The sequence below is a fragment of the Staurois parvus genome, unplaced genomic scaffold (assembly GCF_062004578.1).
Source record: "Staurois parvus isolate SC_StPar_1 unplaced genomic scaffold, SC_StPar_1.0 ptg000144l, whole genome shotgun sequence".
Classification (NCBI taxonomy): domain Eukaryota; kingdom Metazoa; phylum Chordata; class Amphibia; order Anura; family Ranidae; genus Staurois; species Staurois parvus.
In genome coordinates, this window is record NW_028317940.1 from 1,266,458 (window position 1) to 1,293,428 (window position 26,971).

Genomic DNA, 26,971 nt, shown 5'->3' on the forward strand with positions numbered 1-26,971 from the left:
AAACGTGTTGGCTCAATCTGTACCTTCTTACGCTTTCAAGAAACAACTATCACTAACACATTTCGGGGGAATTGCCTTCCCCTTCTTCAGGGCTGTCCTGAGAAAATACAGATTGAGCCAACATGTTTCGGAGGGAACTGTCCCCCCCCCCCCTTCTTCAGGGCTGACCAAAATAATGCAGCTCTTGATGAGAGATTAGTCGTTTAGTGAAAGCATGAGAATGTACAGATAGAGCCAACACGTTTCGGGGGAATTGCCTTCCCCTTCTTCAGGGCTGTCCAAAATAATGCAACTCTTGAGAGATTACAATTGTTTATTGAAACGTCTGAGAACGTACGGATTGAACCAACATGTTTTGGAGGGAGCTGCCCCCCTTTCTTCAGGGCTGTCCAAAATAATAAAACTGTTGCTAGGAGATTACAATCATTTATTGAAAAGCGCGAGAATGTACAGACTGAGCCAACATGTTGTTACAGAGGAACTGCTTCCCCCTTCTTCAGGGCTGTTGGCACGTGCTCATGGAGATGGGTGGACTCCATGGTAGTACCAGATTCTCTGCGATGGCAAATGTTGGCTAGTAACATACAAAACCATGCAATACCGCCATCCATCTCCATTAGCGCATACCAACAGCCCTGAAGAAGGGGGAGGCAGTTTCCCTGAAACACGTTGGATCAATCTGTACGTTCTTACGCTTTCAATTAAAATGATTGTAATCTCCCACCAAGAGTTGCATTATTTTGCACAGCCCTGAAGGTGGAGGCAGTTCCCCTGAAATGCGTTGGATCAATCTGTACGTTCTCAAGCTTTCAATTAAACGATTGTAATCTCCCACCAAGAGTTGCATTATTTTGAACAGCCCTGCAGAAGGCAATTCCCCCAAAATGCGTTGGATCTGGACATTTTCAAGCTTTCAATTAAACGGTTGTAATCTTCCACCAAAAGTTGCATTATTTTAAACAGTCCTGAAGGAGGAGGAGGCAATTCCCCCAAAACACGTTAGATGAATCTGTACGTTCTCAAGCTTTCAATTAAAACGATTGTAATCTTCCACCAAGAGTTGCATTATTTTGAACAGCCCTGAAGAAGGAGGAGGCAATTCCCCCGAAACACGTTGGAACAAGCTGTACATTCTCAAGCTTTCAATTAAATGTTTGTAATCTCCCACCAAGAGTTACAATATTTTGAACAGCCCTGAGGAAGGAGGCAATTCCCCAGAAACGCATTGGGTCAATCTGTACGTTCTCAAGCTTTCAATTAAATGATTGTAATCTTTCACCAAGAGTTACAGCCCTGAAGGAGGAGGCAGTTCCCCCGAAACACATTGGATCAATCTAAACATTCATCACGCTTTCACCCACCAAGTGTTGCTTTATTTTCGGCAACGGGTACGCCTTCTTTCTCACATATTTAAGGCAATCAATGAATGCAGTCACACCCAACAAAACACGTCCCATACCAGACATGCATCCTCCTCAATGAGGGTGTGGTATGGAGTATGGGGGGGGGGGGGTCTGCATCGCATGATTTATAAAGTAAAGGAAGCCTGCAATGAAAGTCCATTCCCAGCATTTCTGAACTATTCTTTTTTTTTCCTTTGTAAATGTCACTTTTGTTATATTACTGATGGTAGAGATGCCCCACTTGACACAAAGGTTCAAAGGACCCCCTAAGCAACTTTTTTTTCCCCCAAAGGAATGTAACATTTTTAACGCAAAGCAACATGTTTAGAACTTTCATTGGTACGTGCCCCCTTTGGCAGTGCCCGGTCCACATGCACTTTTTTTGCCAATTCCTTAAAAATTGAGAACGTTGGCTTGGCTCCTGACTGACTTCATTGGGGTTTGGATTGAAGAGCCCAACTTTTGGTATGTTTGGCTGAACAGAAACCAGGTGTGTTCCGTAATCACGAGGGCGTCTTTTGAGGATCAGGGGAAAACAGGCTATGGCTACCCCCCCCCCCCTCCTTCTCTCTCACCCTGATGTCCTCCATGGAAGCTTCTGCTGAAGGCCAGGGGAGATCAGACTACAATGCTAGAGGGACCCAACCAGCAGTGCCTCTCGCCTCCTTCTCTCTCACCATGAGGTCCTCCATGGAAGCTTCTGCTGAAGGTCAGGGGAGGTCAGACACAACGTTGAATTCTTTAGTGTTTCTTCCATGATAAAGATCAGAGGAGCGCTCAGCCACGTGTTTTCTGAGGTGTATATCAAGGTGTGCTTCTTCCAAGTGTGAGATCTCTGATGTACGGCAACATATCATCTATAGAAAAGACATTTCCCGCATTCAGGACACGAATACACCTAGGTGGTCGTGTGGGTTTTCAGATGTTGCGTAAGATAAGACTTCTGTGAAAAACATTTCCCGCACTTGGGGCAGGAAAATGGCTTTTCCCCCGTGTGAGATCTCTGATGTATAGCAAGGTCAGATTTCCGACCAAAACCTTTCCCGCACTCAGGGCAGGAATAAGGTTTCTCCCCTGTGTGAGATCTTTGATGTTTAACAAGGTCTGATTTCTGCTTATAACACTTCCCGCACTCTGGGCAGGCATACGGCTTCTCACCTGTGTGAGTTCTTTCGTGTATAACAAGGTCTAATTTCCGCGGAAAACATTTCTCGCACATAGGGCAGGAAAACGGCTTCTCGCCCGTGTGCAATATCTGATGTCTAGCAAAGTTGGCCTTCTGTGAAAAAGATTTGCCACAGTCAGGGCAGGAAAACGGTTTCTCCCCCGTGTGAGATCTTTGATGTACAACAAGGTTTGATTTTCGTGGGAAACATTTCCCGCAATCAGGGCAGGAATACGGCTTCTCGCCCCTGTGCAATCTCTGATGGCTAGAAAGATGGGCCCTCTGTGTAAAACGTTTCCCGCACTCAGGGCAAGAATACGGCTTCTCCCCCGTGTGGGTTCTGTGATGTATAAGAAGTTCCGATTTCCATACAAAACATTTCCCACACTCGGGGCAGGAATATGGCTTCTCGCCCATGTGCAGTTTCTGGTGTGCTGAAAGATAGGACTTCTGAGAAAAACGTTTCCCGCACTCGGTGCAGAAAAATGGCTTCTGCTCGGTGTGAGATTTGTAGTGCATAACAAGCTCTGATTTACACAGAAAACCTCTCCCGCACTCAGAACAGAAATTAGACTTCTCGCTGTCGTGAAAGCTCCGATATATAGAAAGAATTAGATCGGGGGTAAAATTTTTCCCACACTCAGGACAGGAAAATTTCTTCTGCTCCTGAATTCTGGCAGCATCCCTCACAGTACGAGGTTGCTCGGAGTCAGAGGGATTCAATGGTCTTTCCGCACTGTGAAGCCCACCAGACCTCTTCTCTGCTGCACAATCTCGTGTGATGTCCTCATCTTCCATTTTCCACAAAGTAGGACGATCCTTTGAGGGTTTCTCCATGGCGGGTCCTGGAAAAATTAAAAAACATCATCAATAGATAGGAGAGGGTTAGTTCACTTCCATCAAGATTCCATCTGGATCAGGGAGATAGGATGTTCTCTGTGGATGTCCCAACCAACTGGGACTCCTCCCCTCTTCAGTCAAAAGGTACTTTGGTCCTGCCAGATCACTTCTACATTTACACCGCCTTGTAAGAGGAGCAGGAACCAATGGGGGCTGGCATGCTCTTCACACAACCACAAGCCTAGGCACTGGATCATGTGACCTCTGATAGACAAGAAGATGCAAGTTAAGACTTGAAGAACATCACCTGTGCTGATCTCTGTAGGAGTGTCCTCCTCTTTGAATGTCCTCCTCAATCCTCATGACAGCCTTGTCAGAGGAGAAGGAACCAATGGGGGCTGGGAGGGGGTATTCTCTTTACACAACCACAAGTCTAGGCACTGGGTCATGTGATCTCTGATAGACATGAAGTATAGGAACCAATGGGGGTTGGGGGAGGGGCTGTAACAGAGCAGAGATAAGAGAAGAATATATTCTGGTCACCTGTGCTGATCTCTGTAGGAGTGTCCTCCTCTATGAATGTCCTCCTCATTCCAGCCTCCTCCGTATATTGCTGATCATCCCTCACATACGTCTCTTCTACTTCACCCTCAACTTTCATGTTCATCAGATCTTCACCCTAAACCAACAGGAACCAATGGGGGCTGGGAGGGGCATGCTCTTTACACAACAAGCCTAGGCACTGGGTCATGTGATCTCTGATAGAGAAGAATGTCATGGACGGGGTTCCGTGGGTACAGGGGCGAGGGAGTCCTACAAGCTAGAATCCTGGTGTTAACCACCTTGTTTATGTAAATCACACCATCCATATCTCATGTTCCTCAATTTTGATAAGCTATGGAAAAGATGTGGGCTGGACTCTAACCCTTGGCCAATCAACCCTGAATGTTTTCCATCCTCAGCCCTGAAGATGAAACCTGCCTTCTGAAGAGGCCTGGGTTGAATGGTTCATGAACGGTCCTGATGGCTGGGTCGGGGATAGGATTTCCGACACCAATGCATCATTCTGATCGCCTAATGGCTGTCCCAAGCAGGCTCCATGCAGCATTTTCGTGGATCTCCCAAGGGTTCTCTATGCCCAACCCACAACATTTTAGATCGGCACGTATCCAAAAATGTGTATCTTGAGAAGGAATTATTTTCATCTCTCTGCAACTAATATTTTAGATTTTATGAAAACTTGCTCTAAAGTCAATTGTTGGTAGACAGCGGAGTCCTCTAGGTGTTGAGGCCTCTCCCACAATTCTGGTCTACAGGGTGTACAAACCCTTTTATCAAGGAGTGACCGTGGACTTAGACTTCTGGTGACAGGCAGCACTGGAGGGAGCTTGCAGCAGTGTTATCTTCTGAAAAAGGAAGTGTTTCAGGTCGACCATGATTTGGACCCAATCCCGAGTTCTCATTTGACCAAATGGGTGAACCAATTGGCCAGTTGAGTCACCTAACGAATTTCTGACTACCGGCACCAAACATAATTTATATAATTGGCAGTATCACTACCACTTCTAAAATTACATGTTAACACTTGTTAGTTGCTAGTACCCTGGTGGCCACGTATCTCCTAGCAACCAATGATGCCATGCAGCCGCCTGCATCCTAGCAACCAGTGACGCCTGGTGGCCACGTATCTCCTAGCAACCAATGATGCCATGCAGCCGCCTGCATCCTAGCAACCAGTGACGCCTGGTGGCCACGTACATCTCCTAGCAACCAATGATGCCATGCGGCCGCCTGCATCCTAGCAACCAGTGACACATGGTGGCCATGTATCTCCTAGCAACCAATGATGCCATGCAGCCGCCTGCATCCTAGCAACCAGTGACGCCTGGTGGCCACGTATCTCCTAGCAACCAATAATGCCATGCAGCCGCCTGCATCCTAGCAACCAGTGATGCCTGGTGGCCACGTATCTCCTAGCAACCAATAATGCCATGCAGCCGCCTGCATCCTAGCAACCAGTGATGCCACATGCATCCTAGCTACCACTAATGCTGTGCAGACCCTCCAGCATCACTGCTTCGTAGGACACAGGTGGCCACACAGTACCACTGGTTGCTAGCACACAGGTGGCAACACAGTACCACTGGTTGCTAGGATACAGGCAGCTGCCTTCTCCCTAGCAACAAGTGATGTAGTAAGGCCAGCTGCTTGCAAATTGGCTTTGAAAAAGCTCCCAGACTTTAATGGGGTTTGCAGATTTTAAGATGTGAAAATGTATATTCCTTCTAACTGAACACAGGCCAGGTCACTGATCATTACTCCTTACTTCTCGTCCAAGTTCATAAAGTTTTATGGTAACATTTAGCTATAGTTCTGCTGGAAGAAGAAGAGGAACCAACCTAAGAAAGGCTCAATCTGTGTCATCATACCTGTGTTACTGGAACTAGGAGTGACACCCAACCTAGAAGAATGGACTATGGCTCACCTGTGCTGATCTCTGTAGGGGAGGACTTCATCACGGGGTCCTTGTGTCCTCCAGAAAGCTCCCCCATCATTCCATACTCCTCATCATCCTCTGTAAACTCTTCTTTAACAACAATATTATAATCCCCGAGGTTTCCACTCTGAATAGATAATAAAACATTCATTGTAGCAAAAAGCATGTGCATAAATCATATTACTTGTCAATCATCTACCTGATGATGGTGAGGGATGGTGTGATCTTCTTGTGTGGAATACGGAGGACGGGGACATCTCTCTGGAGGGTTTCTCTTACTGGAGCCATCTGGTGGGTTCCTGTAGCTGGATGACTGCACCATGTTGTCCTGGTACAGACATTTGTGTCCCTTTGAAGACTCTGACTCCTTCATCGCCCCATCCTCATCCTCTGTTATCTCTTCTTTAACATCAGCTTTGGAATCTCTCAGGTTTCCACTCTGAATATATAATAAAAATGACATCAATGGTAACAATGCACAGATCCCGACACACACAATGATACAGTCACCATCCAGACACATCCCTTGTCTGTTACTGGAGAATGTCCCAGAATTCCTGGCACCGCTCACCTCTCCTGTCAGCAGCTCCATCATCTTCTTGGTGACTTCTAGAATCTTCTCCATGTTGTGTCTCTCAGGGTTTAGGGAGTCACATGGAGGCACTGTGATGGTCATATGATCACCTGACTTCAGAAGAGGAAATCTCTGTATTGGGGAACCAATAGGAACATCATGTTAGACTCCCAGAATCCTCCTCACCTCTCCGGTCAGGTCTGTATTTTATTAATAGAGATGAGAGTGATGTCATGTGACCTCCCAGAATCCTCCTCACCTCTCCGGTCAGGTCTGTATTTTATTAATAGAGATGAGAATGATGTCATGTGACCTCCCAGAATCCTCCTCACCTCTCCGGTCAGGTCTGTGTTTTATTAACAGGAGATGAGAATGATGTCATGTGACCTCCCAGAATCCTCCTCACCTCTCCGGTCAGGTCTGTGGTTTATTGATAGAGATGAGAGTGATATCATGTGAGCTCCCAGAATCCTCCTCACCTTTCCGGTCAGCAGGTAGATGATCTCCAGGGTGAGGTTTAGTATCCTCTCAGTCATGTGACTCCGGTCCTCCTCCATCTTCATTGGTCATGTGATCTATACAGGTTTCCTGTAGACCAATAATTGATAACAGAGAATGATCCGGACTGTACTGGTTGTACAATATTAGGATGGGGGGGGGGGGTAATATGAGGGACATCCAGTTTAGGGTTTCCTATGTTTTTCCCTGTACTGATCAGCGGGAGGAACCACAAAGCTTTGCAGAGGACCAGATCTACAATCCCCAGTCATGTTGGTTTCTGAAAAACTTCAGCAGGCACTGGAGCTCTATTTTGGGAGGTGTAGCCCTCTTTTGAGAAGGGGGGGGGTTAAGAGAAATGGCCCTCCCCAAACAGGTTATTGAGCTAGACCTGTAGGTAAATGAGAGAACATTACCTGACAAAGTTCGCAGGGCCACCACCCAGGACAGGGCCTTCTCTCAGGACAGGGTCTCCACCCAGGACAGGGCCTCCACCCAGGACAGGGCCTCCACCCAGGACAGGGCCTCCACCCAGGACAGGGCCTCCACCCAGGACAGGGTCTCCACCCAGGACAGGGTCTCCACCCAGGACAGGGCCTCTATAAACAGAGGGGTTTCCCTTCATGGCACGTTAACTAGTGATCTAATCAAAGTAATTGGAAGCAGAAGAACTACTACACCCAACAGTTAACATTAACCTTCATTATATAGAGGCACAGCAGTATAGGAATAGAACAAGCTTTATACAGAAAAAAAAAAAATAGATTAATAAAAGAACATACATCCAATGCGCAGACAGGTATTATCCGCAAAGGGCCCGATAGGAGTGCTGGTGGAATTGTGCACATATACCTGGGTATATATAATTATTAATAGAGAACCCTCTAGATGAATGTTGCAGGGGACCCTGAGGATGATTGTAATGTTGTATCTGTCTTGGAGTCAAACCTGAAGACAAGATCAGTAATGATGGGGAGATCCAACAGCCATTGCCCAACCAGCCTAGAATGTAGCTTCTCACCAGCAAAACTAGAACTCAAAGTCGGCCTATCTACTTTGCACTTAGCCCCTAGTAGCGCCTAATCTGTCATGCAACCAGACCTCGAACTACCTAAGTGGCCATCGGATGACTAACCTGGCTCTAGCTTATGCTGGTTTCTGAGCCTTGAGCTAAAACTAGCTAAATAGAACCCCAGACCAGAAGGAGCAGGGTTGACTAGAATAACAGCACTTGCATAGACATGCTGTTGCAATAAACAGGTTCACCACCTAACATGCAGCAAGGTGACCACTACACACACACACTGGCTCACAGACTGAACTACCTGGTATAGTGTGCATGTGAAATAACAACAAGGGGACAGATACACTTCTGACACCAGTCTTTAAATATATACACACCCAGACGATGTGGGTCACAATAGTAATCTAATCATAACACTTGCTTAATAATCCCTGCTTCTGGTCTGCATTGCTAGCAGCTCCTTCCTAGCAGGACATGAGGTCTCAAAACCCTCTCTCTACTTCCGTTTTGTAGGGTTTCTAACCCAACCACACAGACGGGAAGTGATGTACATAAATAAGCCTGTAATATTAAGAGCACAGGTATTCAATCAGGAGTTCAGCCTTTGACTCCTGATCATCCGCTGTGGAGAAATTCTCAAACAACCCCAAGGCAAACATGTCCAGCAACAGCTTCTGGTCCACCGCCTAAAGGAGTCTGTCAGCCGCATTTCAGAAAAGGACACTTGATCTTCAACTATTGCAGCCATAGCACACACACCTCCAACCCCAGGACCAGGGAGATTTTCCCAGTCAATGTTTTTGGTAATAGAAGCCAATCCTGAACATCTAAGTGACAACTATATTGGTGATGACCAATTATGACAGGAGGGGGAGAGCAATTTTTCACAGTTACAACTGTAGATAATTCCACTCAGGCTCTCCAGTCCTCTCTCTTAGGAATCACCATTCACCCTTCCTTGATCAACTCTACAGACGTTTCCATGAAGACGTAACTTCCATCCTCAAGCAGCTCAAGGGCAATACTGGAGGCTGCTCTCAGCCCTTTCGCCTGCCCTGGTGGAATTTCCACTGGGTCCTCACCAATGTGATAGACCACTCCATGTCAACAGCTAACAGAGAGGACATCACAGAGATTGCTTGAAGTTCAGGAGGGATATCACCTCAATCAGAAGAAACAATCTGACCTCCTTCAAGACACTTATGGAAAGCACTATCTACTGCTGTACAATTGGTGTCCAGTGGACTGTGCAGGATTCACCTGAGCCATGACCTCCATAGGAAGAACACTCTTGTTTTATAAATCCAAAATGGTCATAAGTATTTGCAAGCTTCCACCAACAAGATATGACTTAAGGCCCCAGAATTCTGTTCTCCCAGTAGAATGAAGAAATATGCTGCTCAAATATGTTTGGTAGAATAAAATTAATTTAAGAACTTGTGTCAGACAGACCTAGGGTTGCATGCCCATGGACAGGGACTTTGACAACAGACTTAGCCTATGAGTGGTCCTCTTGGCTTTGTCCTGAAATGTCCACTTCTGCTGCTTCACTTTTGTACTTTGAATGCCATACTTAGTACTGCTCCCCCAAAGTCCTAATTTGCAGAATGGCCAACGTGACCATACTTGAAACACCTTCGAAAATTCCTCCCCATCTGTGAAGCAACTGACTGAGCAACCGAAGACCGAAGATTTTTTTGGTTGGAGATACAACAGTGATCCTCTTTTGAAACACTTCACATTCTTAGGAGTACAAAACTGAATGTCAGCCTCCCGTTTCTTCACTAACTTCATTAACTCACGGAGAGAAGGAACTTCGTCAGATAACATCACTTTGAGGATGACGAGGTAGGAAGCCTCTTACTAACCGATTGGTCCTCATAGAGTCCACTGCAGAAGCAGGTATAGCAGTGTGACACACTAAACATGACAAGGAGAGCTGTACGAAAAATGGAAACATCTTCCCCTTCTTTCTATTAGGACGTATGGTAGACAGCAACCATCTGTGATCATAGTATGGGGCTCAAAGTGATCAGACAGTACCTGTATGTAGTCCGTTGCACTTAGTACCTCAAGAGTGTCTCGATACAGGTGGATTAATTCCACAGCTGGGGACCACAGACTTTCAGGGTCAAGGTATACTATAATAGTGGTGGAAACCTCCAATCCATTCCAAAATGTGTTGTACTAAAATCCAACTTAAAAGGACTTTATAAGCTGGATATTAGCACAACACATTTTGGAATGGATCAGAGATTTCCACCACTATTTATATGGTATTATGTGTATCAAGATTGCACAATATATACACTATATTGCCCCAAGTATTGGTCGGCCGGCCTTTCCACGTACATGACCTTTAATGGCCCCCCAGTCTTAGTTCGTAGGGTTCAATATCGAGTTGGCCCCACCCTTTGCAGCTATAATAGCTTCAACTCTTCTGGGAAGGCCGTCCACAAGGTTTAAAGGGGGGGGCTATGGGAAGGTTGGACCATTCTTCCAGAAGCACATTTGTCAGGTCAGGCACTGATGTCGGGGGAGGAGGCCTGGCTCGCAGTCTCCGCTCTAATTCATCACAAAAGTGTTCTATGGGGTTGAGGTCAGTACTCTGTGCAGGTCAGACAAGTTCCTCCACCCCAAACTGGCTCCTCCATGTCTCTATGGACCTTGCTTTGTGCACTGGTGCGCAGTCATGTTGGAACAGGAAGGGGCCATCCCCAAACTCTTCCCACAAAGTTGGGAATATGAAATCGCCCTGCTGATGCACTTTATCCACTGGCCACCAACTACCTACTGGAAGGGTACAGGAAAACTTGTTATTGTGTGCTGTCATCATTTTCAGCCACTGGCCATGGTCATCTGGTGGTTCTCTATTAGTTACCCCACCCAGATGTTTGAGCCTGGCATAAAGTCGTTCCTGGGTGGTCCTGACTTGGTTCCATGGCTTGGATACCAGAACCTCTACCCTACGACCTGTCTCCCACTTCTGCTCTTTCTGCTTCAGCCAGAGACTAGTCAGCACAACCCCTGAGTTCTCCTGGGCTGATATCAAACCTATCAGCCTACAAGAATGCAGTCTTAGCCGCAGTCTCTGAGAAAGCAGATTTAGATAGGGTCAGTGTTCCCCCATCATCCTGTGGTCCTTCTTCTGCTGTGCACAGCAATGAATTCTCAATCATGATACTCATAGCTGTGACAAAGGATAAATCCACAGAAGACTTTATTCCACCAGGGGTCATCCTCTGACCCGTGCCACACTCTTCTACTCTGTCCTCAGCAGAACATCTGTCAGCACAACACCTGAGCTCCTCTGGGCCAACATCAAACCTATCAGCCTGGAAGTACTCAGTGATATCAGCTGCAGCTGCTGAGGTGGAAGACACTGATTTGGCTGAATTTGCCCCAACATCCTGTAGACTTCCGTCTGCAACACACAGAAATGAGTCTGCACTGGCAGCACCCGCGACTGTGGTGACAGAGGGGAAAGTTACAGGAGAAGGATTTCACTAGGGGTTGTCCTCTGACCCACGTCACACACTTCTACCCCGTCCTCAGCAGAGCGTCTGTCGGCACACCTGAGTCCCTCTGGGCTGGCATCAAATGTATCAGCCTCTAGAAACTCAATGCTGTCAGCCACAGCTGCTGAGGGAGTAGAGTCAGATTTAAACCCTCACCCTCTGGTCCCTCCTTTGTGCTCCACAGTCCAAGATCCAAAATGGCATTACTGGTATCTGTGGTGACAGAGGAGCAGACAAAAGAAAACTTCATCTCACAAGGGGATAGAGGCACACAATACTGGACTTTACCAAGACTTACTGAAACACAATGTGGCTGTTCACCGGGAACTTCAGAAGAACATTCTGTTTCTTTACATATGGGTACAAAGCCAAAATTAATTTTGCCCATACACCCTCATCCTGCCATTCACTGCTGCAAGTCCTTCAGCCAGACCCCTGAGATCCTCTGGGCTGCAATCAATTTTTACAGCCTCAGGGGACTCAAAACTATCTGCCACAGGTGCCAGGTGGACAACAGTCTGAGGAGACCTCAGGCCCTCTGGGCCAGGTTCACAAGGGTCCAACCCAGCTAGATTGGGCCCTTCCACAGATAGTTCCTCTGTAGCAGTGGGCAATGACTGGTCCGGGGCCAACTGGTGGGCACCACGAGTCACCACTGCAGAGGAGGGAAGGTCTGCTTTGCACATGTCATTACATTTAGCATCACATATAGCATTATCAGTTTCAGAGTCTCTTGTGGTTTTAAGTTCTTTCCCAGGCCTTGACTTCAGAGAGCTTCTAGGGCCAGGACCTGATACACAGTCCTTCACCCCCAGACCCTTCCCAGAATTCCCAATGTGCACTGGTTATCCACTCGGCCTCCTACAGTTTCTCCAAGAAACACAGTAGGGTGTACATTTTCCACACTCGCTGGTAGGCTAGGTATCCTCATCTTTGGACAGGGGAGTGAGTAACGTCCCACTAGATTACAGATAAAACACTTCCAGGTCTCCATAAATGTAGGTCTGGCTCTTGTACTTCTTGATGCAGATGGAGGTAACGATGCATTCCCCTGCTGGATTTGGGCCCTCATGGGTTTGTGCCTTCTCTCAGTTCCGCTGTTGGTGCTCTTCTTCAGGTTGTACTAACCTGGAAATAAGCTGAAACTGCAACTTGGGGTAATCACTTCCAAAAGCTGTAGGTTTGTTCCCAGACAAAGATCCTCTGATTTCCTGTGCAAAGAGGGGTTGAGAACAGAGTCACACCGATTCACGAAGTCATCTGGAGTGGCACAGTTGGAGGGTTTCACCGACATGGTGCGTTGTTCTAAATCCATCTCTATCAGAGTACCAAGGAGCTGGTACCTCGTCTTGCCAACTGTATTGATGTCCTTTAGATCACAGAGGTCAATCAGAGCCTCGTCAGATTGTCTCAAGTACCAGCGTATTAACTCATCTTCCAGGGTTACCATCTTCACGTTTTTGCCCAAATAAGAGATAGAAAAGAAAAACAAAGAAGGGGGGAGAGGAGCAAATAGCCAAGTATGTCTTCTACAAAACAAAAATTATGCACTGAGTGAGCTTCTGTAGGTCAGTCACTTCTACCAAGCTTCCAACCTTTAGTACATGGGTTACATGAATAAACCTTGCACTAATGTACTAAGCAGATCCCGCACGCTGCCGCCAATCTGTCACGGATCCAAACCCGCACACCCACGGCACCTAGCTAACCGAGGCATGGTCCATCCGTGACTTGGGGTAAAGAAGGAATGAGGGGGACTTTGAGAATATAAGACTGGCTGTGATACACTTTCACAGCCCCCACTAGAGGGACACTCCAATCCAGCTGGCTGACCACACACAGGCACATACAAATCTTATATACAATCTGGTGCACTCTAAGGGTTGGGGAGCAGTCTAGCAATTGGCACACCCTTCTAGGATTCCTCCAGCTATTCTACAAGCTAAAACCCCGGTGTCAGGGATCACTCCCTCGCCGACGCGTATCTATGTGCCAGCGCCGAATCCCTGTCAGCCGCGGCGGTGCGAGTGCGCGGGAGTGTGTGGTTACGTGCACGTCACTGCAAGGTGAGCTATTTAAACCACCAACTCAGTTTAGCCTATGCCTTCTGGTCTACAACGTCCTGCACTCCATAACCTGATTGTTCCCTGTATCTGATCTGACCTTGACTAAGAAAGAACTCCGCCTGCACCGACCCGGCTTATCCCTGACTATCCGCTTGCCTGCTCCCTTGTACCTGATCTGCCCAATTGATCCTGACCCGGCTTGTCTGACACTGCTGCACCTACGCTCCTGCATCCACACCTGGTCTGTATCCTGGTTGCCGCCATACCTACCTGGTCTGTGTCCTGGTTGCCGCCATACCTACCTGGTCTGTATCCTGGTTGCCGCCATACCCACCTGCCATTGCATCCACATTCCTGCATCCACACCTGGTCTGTATCCTGGCTACCGCCATATCTACCTGCCACTGCACCCACGCTCCTGCGTCCGCACCTGGCCTGCATCCTGGTTTATTTATTTCAGGTACTTGTATAGCGCCATCCATTTACACAGCACTTTACATATATATTGTACATTCCCATCAGTCCCTAACCCTCAAGGGGCGTACAATCTAAGGTCCCTAACTTACATTCATACATACACATACTAGGGACAATTTAGACAGGATCCAATTCACCTACCAGCATGTCTTTGGAGTGTGGGAGGAAACCGGAGTGTGGGAGGAAACCGGAGTACCCGGAGGAAACCCACGCAGGCACAGGGAGAACATGCAAACTCCAGGCAGGTGGTGCCGTGGCTGGGAATCGAACCTACAACCCGAATACTGCCAGGCGCAAGTGCTAACCATTTAGCCACTGTGCTGCCTAAGTACCTGAAATAAATAAAATAAACAAACGTCTTCAGTGCCCAATCTGTCACTGACTCAGCGATCCAAACCATTTCTGGCCCATTCACCATTGGATGGGCCAGAAACAGTTTGGATCGCTGAGTCAGTGACAAAATTTAAAACACCAGCACATCAGTCTGAGCGCAACAGTACCAATCACTGTTCAGCTTTTGCAATCAGGCGCCATATAACCGTTTTCTACGTTTCTCTGGGATTCTACAGAGGCTACAAATACAGTTTTAAATGTAGGTGGAGCCTACAGTGTGTCCAATCCGAAGGAAGTATTTTCATCTCTCTGCAACTAATATTGTATCTTTTATGAGAGATGAAATATATTCCTCTGATCTGTGGATATAAATCAGAGCTGGCAGACACATCGGAACCCACTCTTGGTCTCCTGTAGCTTTCCAAAGCCGAAATGGCTAGAGCTCTTCTTTTAGATTCCAAGAAGGTGTCAAACTCTGGCTACATAGGTGACAATGTCCCATTGGCACCTCGGTGTCACCTGGAGCCTAGAAGCTGCTCTGTCCTTTCAGATGCTGATTGGTGAACATATGTCTCTGAACACAGATCTGTAATAACACGGAATGACACGAGATCTACAATTACATATTTCTACTGATCACATCTCAGCTACCTGAATCTTACATTTATGTCACACTCAGCCTGGAAAGAAACACATAGAAGGAGCAAGGACGTTACCAAGCATGACCATTCCCAACGACAGGCAGCGGTGGGCGATATGACCCAAAAAAACCTCATTACCTCCTCTGCTGCCAGTCCCAACAATGTCTTCCCTCCTATTCCTCCCACATGGAACTTCCTTTGTGTTCTGCACATCACTTCCTGTCTGTTCCTGACATCACTTCCTGTCAGTTTTCCATAGAGACTTTCTGTCTCGCTATAAGTGACATTGCCACCTTGTGGAGCTCAGAGGAACTGCAGCCCTTGAGAACCGTCTGGTAGTGTGACCCCGGCCATGTGCTGGGTGTGGATGGAATGTATGTCCTCATAGAGGGGTCACCTCCACTCCCACCAGGGGGGGGGGGAGGGAAATAAATTGTGGAAACATTACAGTTTGCAGCTCTTTACTTCGAAGTCCATACTCCTTCCTACGCAGGTTCAAGAATAGAACTTCGATGTGTCGCACTGCAATGTATTCCACCCCATCCAGTCTGTACTAGAGAGGAGCCAAGCTGCGGCTGTTTGGGTGCTCGGATGAATGGAGGATTGCCACCTTTTCTGCACGCCAAACCTGAACATAATACAGGAGTCAGTGTCACCCCCCATAATACAGGGGTCAGTGTAACCTCCCCCCATAATACAGGGTTCAGTGTCACCCCCCATAGTACAGGGGTCAGTGTCACCTCCTTAATACAGGGGTCAGTGTCACCCCTATAATACGGGTCAGTGTCACCTCCATAATACAGGGGTCAGTGGCACCCCCCATAATACAGGGGTCAGTGTCACCCACCATAATACAGGGGTCAGTGTCACCCCCTCCATAATACAGGAGTCAGTGTCACCTCCCATAGTACAGGGGTCAGTGTCACCCCCCCCCATAGTACAGGAGTTAGTGTCATCCCCCATAATACAGGAGTCTGTGTCACCCCCCATAATACAGGGGTCAGTGTCACCCCCTTCATAATACAGGGGTCAGTGGCCCCCCCATAATACAGGGGTCAGTGTCACCCCCCATAATACAGGGGTCAGTGTCACCCTCCATAATACAGGGGTCAGTGTCACCCCCCATAATACAGTGGTCAGTGTCACCCCCTCCATAATACAGGAGTCAGTGTCACCCCCCATAACACAGGAGTCAGTGTCACCCCCCATAATACAGGGGTCAATGTCACCCCCTTCATAATACAGGGGTCAGTGTCACCCCCCCATAATACAGGGGTCAGTGTCACCCTCCATAATACAGGGGTCAGTGTCACCCCCCATAATAGAGGGGTCAGTGTCATCCCCCATAATACAGTGGTCAGTGTCACCCCCTCCATAATACAGGAGTCAGTGACACCCCCCATAATAGAGGGGTCAGTGTCATCCCCCATAATACAGTGGTCAGTGTCCCCCCTCCATAATACAGGAGTCAGTGTCATCCCCCATAACACAGGAGTCAGTGTCACCCCCCATAATACAGGGGTCAGTGTCACCCCATATAATACAGTGGTCAGTGTCACCCCCCCATAATACAAGAGTCAGTGTCACCCCCCCATAATACAGGATTCAGTGTCACCCCCCCATAATACAGGGGTCAGTGTCACCTCCCATAATACAGGGGTCAGTGTCACCCCCTCCATAATACAGGAGTCAGTGTCATCCCCCATAATACAGGAGTCAGTGTCACCCCCCCCCCATAATACAAGGGTCAGTGTCACCCCCCATAATACAGGAGTCAGTGTCACCCCCTATAATACAGTGGTCAGTGTCAAGCTCCTTCATTATAGAGGGGTCATTGTCACCCCCCCATAATACAGGATTCAGTGTCACCCCCCCATAATACAGGGGTCATTGTCACCTCCCATAATACAGGAGTCATTGTCACCCCCTTCATAATATAGGGTCATTGTCACCCCCCTATAATACATGAATCAGTGTCACCCCTCCCCTTTCATAATACAAGGGTCAGTGTCACCACCCATAATACAGGAGTCAGTGTCACCCCCTTCATAACATAGGGGTCATTGTCACCCCCCCACCCCCCCTCATAATACAAGAGTCAGTGTCACCTCCATTTAAATTTTTGTAATAAATAACTTGTAGAACATTTTGGGACTTTAATAAGGACTTTATATTTAGTGAAATTTGAGTGCTGCAGAAATGAGAAGTTTTCTGAAGTGTCTGCATGGACCTCTTTGGCAACCACAATATGCATTCACTACCTCCGATGCTTGCCTCATCCGAGGCTCCCGCTGACTTTCCCTGGTTGGGAGAGGCTCCTGGATGGTTTGGAGTGCAGACAGCTGCAGTCGGTTTTCTGCATGGCTGGTAGCGTTTAACCACAGCGGCATGGCAGAGGTAGAGGAAGTCAAGAGGATCAAGTCACTCTGTGGTTTCCTGGGTCCCTAGGGAAACTATCCGGTTGGATACTGCAAATCCATGTGACTTTGGCAGCCATTTTGGGTAAGGCAGAGTCTACTTAAAACCCAGGAATCTGGGCTTGACGTGCATATTGCCAGTGGGTAGCTTAGGGATAGGCCACCCATCTGTCAGGGAAAGTGAACAGTGGTAGGGAAGGGTTCCAGATGAGTAGAGACATGCCAACCTCTCTGAAATCCTCCCATTTGGGTGCAGACCAGCCAGGCCACATTCTGCGCTTTGAGACAGACGCTGTCAGCATGTCCAAGGCCTGCTCCGTTCCACCTTGTTGCTACAACCCGTGTTTTTTCCCGGTCGGGTTCCATCCCTCCGGGCTGTTTGTAAGGTTGAACGTTGACTTTACTAAAGGTTCTGTTCCTGCAACTGGACTCTGTATTTACTGCCGCTGCACCATGCTGCACCTCCTTACAGACGGGCTATATAGAAGAAAATATCAAGCGAGCACTACCTAAAAAAGACAGCCGCTAGAACACCAAAAAGGTAACCAATAAAACCTTCCAAGATAAATGACAATAGATGGGTGCAGTGCTAAAACATGGTATGCAACATTAGTGTGTATATGAATAAAATTATAAAAAATTAAAACGCAATAAACATATACAGTTGTGTTCAAAATAATAGCAGTGTGTTGAAAAAAGTGAATAAAGCTGAAAATCATTCTAATAGCTTTTATTTCCATACACACAAATGCATTGGGAACATTACACATTCTATTCCAAATCAAAACATGAAGAAAAATAGATAAAATGTGTGTTGTTCCTCAGAAAAATATTGAAGAAAAGTGAATATTAGACTGTTCAAAAAAATAGCAGTGTTTGTATTCTTCTTTACAAACTCAAACATTCACTATATAAACTGAAAAATGTTTGAAGATTTTGCTTTCCTTTGAATCCCTTAATGAATATTTAGTTATATAAGCACTGTTTCTGAGAACTGCTGTACATCTGTGTTGCATGGAGTCAACCAACTTCTGGCACCTGTGAACAGGTATTCCAGCCCAGGATGATTGGACTACATTCCACAGTTCTTCTCTATTTCTTGGTTTTGCCTCAGAAACTGCATTTTTGATGTCACCCCACAAGTTGTCTATTGGATTAAGATCCGGGGATTGGGCTGGCCACTCCATAACGCCAATCTTGTTGGTCTGGAACCAAGATGTTGCCCGTTTACTGGTGTGTTTGGGGTCGTTGTCTTGTTGGAACACCCATTTCAAGGGCATTTCCTCTTCAGCATAAGGCAGCATGACCTCTTCAAGTATTCTGATGTATTCAAACTGATCCATGATCCCTGGTATGTGATAAATAGGCCCAACACCGTAGTATGAGAAACATCCCCATATCATGATGCTTACACCACCATGCTTCACGGTCTTCACAGTGTACTGTGGCTTGATGTCAGTGTTTGGGGCTCGTCTGACAAACTGTCTCCGGCCACTAGACTCAAAAAGAACAATCTTACTTTCATCAGTCCACAAAATGTTGCGCCATTTCTCTTTAGGCCAGTCAATGTGCTCTTTGGCAAATTGTAACCTCTTCAGCACGTCTTTTTTTCAACAGTGGGACTTTGCGGGGGCTTCTTGCAGGTAGCTTGGCTTCACATAGGCGTCTTCTAATTGTAACAGTACTCACAGGTAACTTTACACCTTCTTTCATCTTCCTGGAGCTGATTGTTGGCTGAGTCCTTGCCATTTTGGCTATTCTTCTATCCATTCCAATGGTAGTTTTTCGCTTTCTTCCACATCTTTCAGGTTTTGGTTGCCATTTTAAAGCATTTGCAATCATTTTATCTGAGCAGCCTATCACTTTCTGCACTTCTTTATATGTTTTCCCCTCTCCAATTAACTTTTTAATCAAGGTACGCTGTTCTTCTGAACAATGTCTGGAACGACCCATTTTCCTCAGAATTTCAGAGAGAAATGCACTGTAACCAGCATGTACAACATTTGCTGCCTTCCTCCCTTAAATAAGGGCAATAATTGCCACCTGTTTTTCAAAGAATGAATGACCTCACTAATAGAACTCCACACTGCTATCATTTTGAACATGCCCCTTTCAATTAGTGATTCAATTACACAGAATCAGCAGCATGCATGTCATGACTGTTGGGTCTGTTGGATTTCTATTACTCTACTACACCTGCTAGTAAATTATTTGCCAAGTAGAAATATCATTTCTACCAAAAACAGTGATTGATCAAGTCAGTGATGTCTGACTGCTATTATTTTGAACACAACTGTATATATATAAAAATTCCTTAATAAACATAAAGTGCAAGATGTAATATCACCATATGGTGACTATAGTGAAAAATGTCCCAAATGTGGGGATCCTGTGAGATCACAATCTGCGTGTATGGGTATCTGATCCGGGGGTGACAGATGATGTGTCTAAATAAGTAAAGTGCGCACTCACCAGAAGCGCGCTTAAAACACGCGTATGAGATTACTCCTGTCTCATCAGATAATAATTAGGTCATCTGCTCCCAAGGTCAGGCCTGGTTCCTATACACCGTCTGGTCACATCTGTATAAGGTTCTCTGGGTCCCTTGATATGTATCATCGCCTGAGGTCACCTCTAAAGCAGGCTCTGTGAATGATGGCACTCACAGGGAGAGCCCAATAAGGGACACCACATAGTGTGATACTGTATAGGGATAACTTTATTCCATATAAGACAGGTGTACAAAATAGTAGAAAAATAAGGACACTGACCATATATTCAGGATGGCCACCTGCGGTGGCTTGACGTCTGGATGCTGTAGGGGGGCTAAATAACCTGATTATTACCTGATGTGACAGGAGTAATCTCATATACGTGTTTTAAGCGCGCTTCTGGTGAGTACGCACTTTACTTATGTAGACACATCATTTGTCACCCCCTGATCAGGTACCCATACATGCGGATTGTGATCTTACAGGATCCCCACGTTTGCAGTACTATTTGGGACATTTTTCACTATAGTCACCATATGGTGATATTACATCTTGCACTTTATGTTTATTAAGGAATTTATATATATATATGTTTATTGCATTTTAATTTTTTAGATTTTTATTTATATACACACTAATGTTGCATACCATGTTTTAGCGCTGCACCCATCTATTGTCAAAGTATACCCGTTTGTTTCATATTCTCCACCCTTTCCCCCCCTCTGGCTTTCCTTTCTCTATGGACCACACCAAAAAGTGGACTTCTGGATACATGGAGTGCATTTCACTTCACTGCTTGTCAGTATAGTATTGGTGTATGATCCTCTAGGCCACGGGTGTCAAACTGGCTGCCCTTCAGCTGTTGCCAAACTACAAGTCCCATGAGACATTGCAAGATTGACAAGCAATGACTCCCAAAGGCAGAGGCATGATGGGAGTTGTAGTTTCGCAACAGCTGGAGGGCCGCCAGTTTGACTCCCCTGCTTTAGGCTTTACTTCCCTAGACTGAAACCTCCAACATGCATGATATCCGTACATGGTACCAACCGCCCACTCTATCTTTGATTAGAGCTGGAATATACTACTCCAGAGGTCCAGGAGACTGTTGGGTCATGCATTTCTCCATATATCTTATTACCTCTCCCCTTCAGGTCCTCTGATGTCTCTTGCCCCCCTAAGACCCTTGCTTGATTAGGCTCATCAATGGGCAACCTGGGATAGATGTGTGCCACTCTGTGGGATTGAGTATATATACTACCTGTTTGGGCCGGGTGGTATCTTGTCACATGGATGTTAGGGGTGGGCTTCCCCGACCAGGGGCGGACTGACAACTCATGGGGACCCCGGGCAATAGGGGATCATGGGGCCCCTGTGTCCTTCCCCAAACTCAAAAAAGCCTATGAATAAGGTACCAGGGGCATCTCATGGGGCCCCCTACTGACCCCGGGCCCTCGGGCAGTGTCCTAGTTTCCAAATGATCAGTCCGCCCCTGTCCCCGCCACATAACATACTCTTTCTCCCCTGCTATCCCCAACCACCCTGTGCCTCCTGGGTCCTTATATTGCTCTGATATAAAGGCTGCTAACCTGGACATTACTACCTACAAATACCTAGCACCTAAAGGTGTAATGTCTATCTGTATAAGCTACTCATAGTTCCATATTTAGTCTGGCTGAAAAAAGACAAAAGTCCATCCAGTTCAACTATTAAAGAAAAAAAGTTATAATCCTACACCCACAGTTGATATAGAGGAAGGCAAAAAAAAAACCCCAGCAAAGCAATGCCAATTTGCTCCTGCAGGGGAAAAAAATTGCTTCCTGATCCCCCAAGAGGCAATTGGATATTCCCTGGATCAACTTTACCTATAAATCTTATGTCCAGTTCAGGGGCGGACTGACAACTCATGGGGCCCCCGGGCAATAGGGGAATATGGGGGCCCTGTGTCCTTGCCCAAACTCAAAAAAGCCTATGAAAAAGGTACCAGGGGCATCTCATGAGGCCCCCTACTGACCCCGGGCCCTCGGGCAGTGCCCGAGTTTCCAAATGGTCAGTCCGCCCCTGGTCCAGTTATATTCTGTGTATCTAAGAAAGAATCCAGGACTTTCCTACAGCAATCCACTGAGCTGACCACAACCATCTCTTGAGGGACTCCACCCTGGCATGAGTGTAGGAGAGACCCAGATATGCAACTGAGTCACCCACATTCTTCAACAGGACCAGCCTAAAACAGGGCAGTTTAAGGCCTAACTTCCAGGCTGCACGTAGTCCCCAACCCTCTAAGTACTCTTTCCTGCCTTTACACCTGCACGTAGGGTGCGCTTAGAACAAGGTGTGACTTGTGCACACACTCACCATATCCCTGGTCACTTCTGTCACTTCGCTAAACACACGAACACTCGATGTTCGAACATCAAGCCCAACATTAGCTGGTATCAGTGGATGAAATAGTGCACCAAGGGCCAGATTAAAGCAAGCAAAGGGCCACATCTGGCCGCAGTTTGGAGACTACTGGTCTAGTGTAAGATTACCAGGGTACTATCCCACTTCACAGCACCAAGGTTACTAAGGATCCGGTTCAGACACAGGAAGCAGCCATAGCCTTGGTCGCACGATTTTCTTTGAAAAGGTTCCTGCAAACATCCGGTAAATCACATCTTCCCAATCAACCATTCAACTGTTGTTACAGATGGTGGTAAACCTTGGTGTTCCTCCAAAAGTCCAGTAAAGTCCGGTAAATCACATCTTCCCAATCAACCATTCAACTGTTGTTACAGATGGTGGTGAACCTTGGTGTTCCTCCAAAAGTCCAGTAAAGTCCAGTAAATCACATCTTCCCAATTAACCATTCAACTGTTGTTACAGACGGTGGTGAACCTTGGTGTTCCTCCAAAAGTCCAGTAAATCACATCTTCCTAATTAACCATTCAACTGTTGTTTCAGATGGTGGTGAACCTTGGTGTTCCTCCAAAAGTCCTATAAAGTCCAGTAAATCACATCTTCTCAATCAACCATTCAACTGTTGTTTCAGATGGTGGTGAACCTTGGTGTTCCTCCAAAATTCCGGTAAAGTCCGGTAAATCACATCTTCTCAATTAACCATTCAACTGTTGTTTCAGATGGTGGTGAACCTTGGTGTTCCTCCAAAAGTCCAGTAAAGTCAGGTAAATCACATCTTCCCAATCAACCATTCAACTGTTGTTTCAGATGGTGGTGAACCTTGGTGTTCCTCCAAAAGTCCGGTAAATCACATCTTCCCAATTAACTATTCAACTCTTGTTTCAGATGGTGGTGGACCTTGGTGTGCCTGTCTGTAGAGGTGCCCATCCCCAGGGTAGCAAAGAATAAATGCTTTCTCTCCTCACTGGCATTGCTCTTCCCATCAGCTAGCAAAAAAAAAAGACCCTTAGCTAAGCTCCACCCCAGGTAACTATATGATCCTGCCAGGGTGCAAATACTGCTGCAGGGTGGCATGGGTGTGCAAAATCACGTATATATATGATTTTGCATTTCCGGGTAGGAGGCCCACTTGACCCGCGTGCGCACCTGACCCGCACCGCCGTTCGCGGCTGCGACTGTCAATCGTGGGTCCCGGACGGTAATTGCTTGCCAGCGCCCAGTGATTTCTGAATATCTCCAATGGGGAGGAGGTCTGTTTTGTTTAATAACAGTCCTCCTCCCTGTCAGCTCGGGCACACTGCACAGCACAGCCATCCACAGCAGTGTGCTTACAGTGAAGCACACAGACCCCGCCCCCAAGTAAAACACTCCCAGCACTCAGTTAACCCTTTGATCGCCCCTCACATTAACCCCTTCCTGCCCAGTGCCATTAGTACAGTGTCAGGGCTTTTTTTTAGCACTGATCGCTGTATTGTAGTCACTGGGTATGTCAGTGACACCAAGTCAGTTCCCCCCAGTGTCAGAATGCCCACCGCAGTCCCGCTATAAGTTGCTGATCGCTGTAAAAATAAATGCATCTCATCTCCCCCACTCACCAACCTGTACCCCACTTAGGTTACGGAGAGCCCTCTGCCTTACTTCTGTTTTTTAGGAGCAAAGATATTCCACCATTGGCTTTTTGGCCATGTTTGCCTCCACCTATCCCCCTCATTTATTTGTTCCCCCATTTGGCTCCTCCTTTCTCTAGATCCCATTCTAGTTGACCTCCTACTTTCTATTCTATTCCCTTTTCCGCCTGCCCCTTCCTCCCTTAGGTTAATTCCTACTCCACTAGGCCCTCTTCTTCTCCTCCCCCCTTTTTTCCTTCTTCTTCTTCTCCTCCCTACCTTCCCTTTTGGGTGTCAAGGAGCCAGATGGAAGACTTAACCTTTTGTCTCCTTAAAAAGGCCTAAATTTACCTAAAATAAAATTAATTTTGGAGGAGACCTGAACCTGCCCTTAGACACATGTTCAGATCTGATGTCAATGGCTGCTATGTTTTCCTGAAAGAACTCATGGGAGGCACTAAAGTGACCCTTGTGCAGTCTGTGGTCCAAATAACCACCAAGACCAATTGCTCAAATCCCTCCTGAATGTGTTGACCCCATTTGAGGAGAGAGCCCTCATTCTTGGAGGACACCTGAATCTGCCTGCAGACCAGGTTCAGGTCTGATGTCAATGGCTGCTATGTTTTCCTGAAAGAACCCATGGAGGGCACTAAAGTGACCTTTGTGCAGTCTGTGGTCCAAATAACAACCAAGACCCATTCCTCGAAAACCCTCCTGAATGTGCTGACCCCTTTTGTGGAGGGAGCCCTCATTCTTGGAGGAGACCTAAACATCCCTTTAGAGCAGGTTCAGGTCTGATGTCAATGACTGCTATGTTTTCCTGAAAGAACTCATGGGGAGCACTAAAGTGACCCTTATGCATTATGTGGTCCAAATAACAACCAAGACCAATTCTTCAAATCTCTCCTGAAAGTTTTGAACCTTTTTGTAGAGGGAGCCCTCATTCTTGGAGGAGACCTGAACCTGCCTTTAGACACAGGTTCAGATCTGATGTCAATAGCTGTTATGTTTTCCTGAAAGAACACCTGGGGGCAATAAAGTGACCCTTGTGCAGTCTGTGGTCCAAATAACAACCAAGACCAATTCCACAAATCCCTCCTGAATGTGTTGACCCCTTTTGTGGAGGGAGCCCTCATTCTTTCAAGAGACATGAACCTGCCTTTAGACTAGACGGTAGATACCTCATCGGGGACTTCCTCTATTCCTAACCACACACCAAGTTCTTTGCTTACTCCATGATGCCCATCTGGTAGATATTTGGTGTTTACAACACCCTGATGATAAAGACTGCACATTGTAGTCCCTTTCACACAACCTGTAGTCTCGTATTGACTTCTTTCTAATCCCACATAGGTCCATCCTCTTGATCCAACGTACTTCAATTGACTCCATAACAGGGTTGGACAATGCGCCAATACCCTTTCACCTTAATCTTACCCTGAATAAATCTCCCAAGGTCTGGGACTGGTGTCTAAATCAAAGCTTACTTCAGGAACCCCCAATCTAAGCTGATGTTATGAGGAAACTGATTCTTTATTTCGAAATTAATATCATGGATACTTCTGATCCCATGCTTTTGTGGGAACCCATATACCCTGTATTAGAGCTATACTCACCAAACAAGGCTCTTGGGTCAAGTGTGCAAGAGAAGAAATAGAACACCAATTACTTTGTTACATCGTTTAGAGCCCCAACATAAATCCACACTCAAATCATCTGTTAGGTCAGAGCTTTTCTTATCGTGCAACCAACGTAACACCATTTGTTCCTACAAAACCGAATCCTCACTTGTTTGATGTCGCAATTTGGCTCAGTATCTAGCCTGTTTAGTGCATGCAAGTATACATATACACTGTGTTGCCAAAAGTATTGACCTTTACACACACATGACCTTTAATGCCCTCCCAGTCTTAGTCCATAGGGTTCAATATTGAATTGGCCCCACCCTTTGCAACTATAACAGCTTCAACTCTTCTGGGAAGGCTGTCCACAAGGTTTAGGAGGGTGTCTATGGGAAGGTTGGACCATTCTTCCAGAAGCACATTTGTCAGGTCAGGCACTGATGTCGGGTGAGGAGGCCTGGCTTGCAGTCTCCGCTCTAGTTCATCACAAAGGTGTTCTATGGGGTTGAGGTCAGGACTCTGTGCAGGCCAGTCAAGTTCCTCCACCCCAAACTGGCTCCTCCATGTCTTTATGGACCTTGCTTTGTGCACTGGTGCGCAGTCATGTTGGAACAGGAAGGGGCCATCCCCAAACTCTTCCCACAAAGTTAGGGGCATAAAATTGTCCAAAATGTCTTGGTATGCTGACACCTTAAAAGTTCCCTTCACTGGAACTAGGGGGCCAAGCCCAACCCCTGAAAAACAACCCCACACCATGATCCCCCCTCCACCAAACTTTACACTTAGCACAATGCAGTCAAGCAAGTACCGTTCTCCCGGCAACCAAAAGAGAACATCTGACCAAAGTGAGATGATCACATTGAAACAAAGGAATAAAGGAAAAGAAAAGAACATTCAATAATGCAAACCTAAAGGCAAACCTTTACCAATCAACCTCCAAAGAATTTTATTAATTTATTTTCAAACTAAAACAAGTTTTTATATTTTTTATGCATTTTTATCAGGTTAACATGAATGGTTTCACCTGAAAAGGTTATATTTTCCACTTTCAGCCAGTAGGTGTCTCTCTCCAAACAAAGCTGCCTATGCGGACTGAAATGGACAGTCCTGTCATGTAGTCTGATCTCCCCTTCTCTTCATCCACAAGCAATAAATAGCTCCTCCCTCACCATGATGTCCTCCATGGAAGCTTTTGCTGAAAAGTCAGGGGAGATCAGATTACACTGCTAAAGGGACCCAACCAGCAGTGACCTCCCCTCCTTCTCTCTCACGATGATATCCTCCATGGAAGTTTCTGCTGAAGGTCAGGGGAGATCAGACTACACTGTAAGAGGGACCCAACCAGCAGTGACCCCCCCCCCTCCTTCTCTCTCACCATGATGTCTTCCATGGAAACTTGT

At 46.6% G+C, this 26,971-nt stretch overlaps 2 protein-coding genes across 2 annotated transcripts in view; both read right to left on the reverse strand.

Moving 5' to 3' along the window:
- Nucleotides 1–1,513: 1,513 nt before the first annotated feature.
- LOC149465039 (uncharacterized) overlaps nucleotides 1,514–26,971 on the reverse strand; it is a 61,637-nt gene continuing 36,179 nt past the window's right edge. The window contains exons 16-17 of the mRNA XM_089673788.1: nucleotides 25,143–25,145; nucleotides 1,514–3,063 (exon numbers count right to left, since the gene is read on the reverse strand). Coding sequence (XP_089529914.1) covers nucleotides 2,302–3,063; nucleotides 25,143–25,145 — 765 coding nt within the window. The 3' untranslated portion in view covers nucleotides 1,514–2,301. The remainder of the gene's footprint in view (nucleotides 3,064–25,142; nucleotides 25,146–26,971) is intronic.
- On the reverse strand, nucleotides 5,899–15,233 carry LOC149465040 (oocyte zinc finger protein XlCOF8.4-like). Its single transcript, XM_089673732.1, has 4 exons — nucleotides 15,175–15,233; nucleotides 6,959–7,067; nucleotides 6,477–6,611; nucleotides 5,899–6,344 (listed from the first exon to the last, which is right to left on the reverse strand). The coding sequence occupies exons 2-4, from the start codon at nucleotides 7,040–7,042 to the stop codon at nucleotides 6,093–6,095; spliced, it is 471 nt and encodes a 156-aa protein (XP_089529858.1). The 5' UTR covers nucleotides 7,043–7,067; nucleotides 15,175–15,233; the 3' UTR covers nucleotides 5,899–6,092.

What these genes read in the sequence shown, in the direction of transcription:
- LOC149465040 (XM_089673732.1), bottom strand. Translation starts at nt 7,042, where the DNA reads ATGAAGATGGAGGAGGACCGGAGTCACATGACTGAGAGGATACTAAAC. An exon ending in TCTACCTGCTGACCGGAAAG is followed by an intron (nt 6,612 to 6,958) that starts GTGAGGAGGATT and finishes TCCCCAATACAG; the next exon opens with AGATTTCCTCTTCTGAAGTC. An exon ending in TGGAGCTGCTGACAGGAGAG is followed by an intron (nt 6,345 to 6,476) that starts GTGAGCGGTGCC and finishes TTATATATTCAG; the next exon opens with AGTGGAAACCTGAGAGATTC.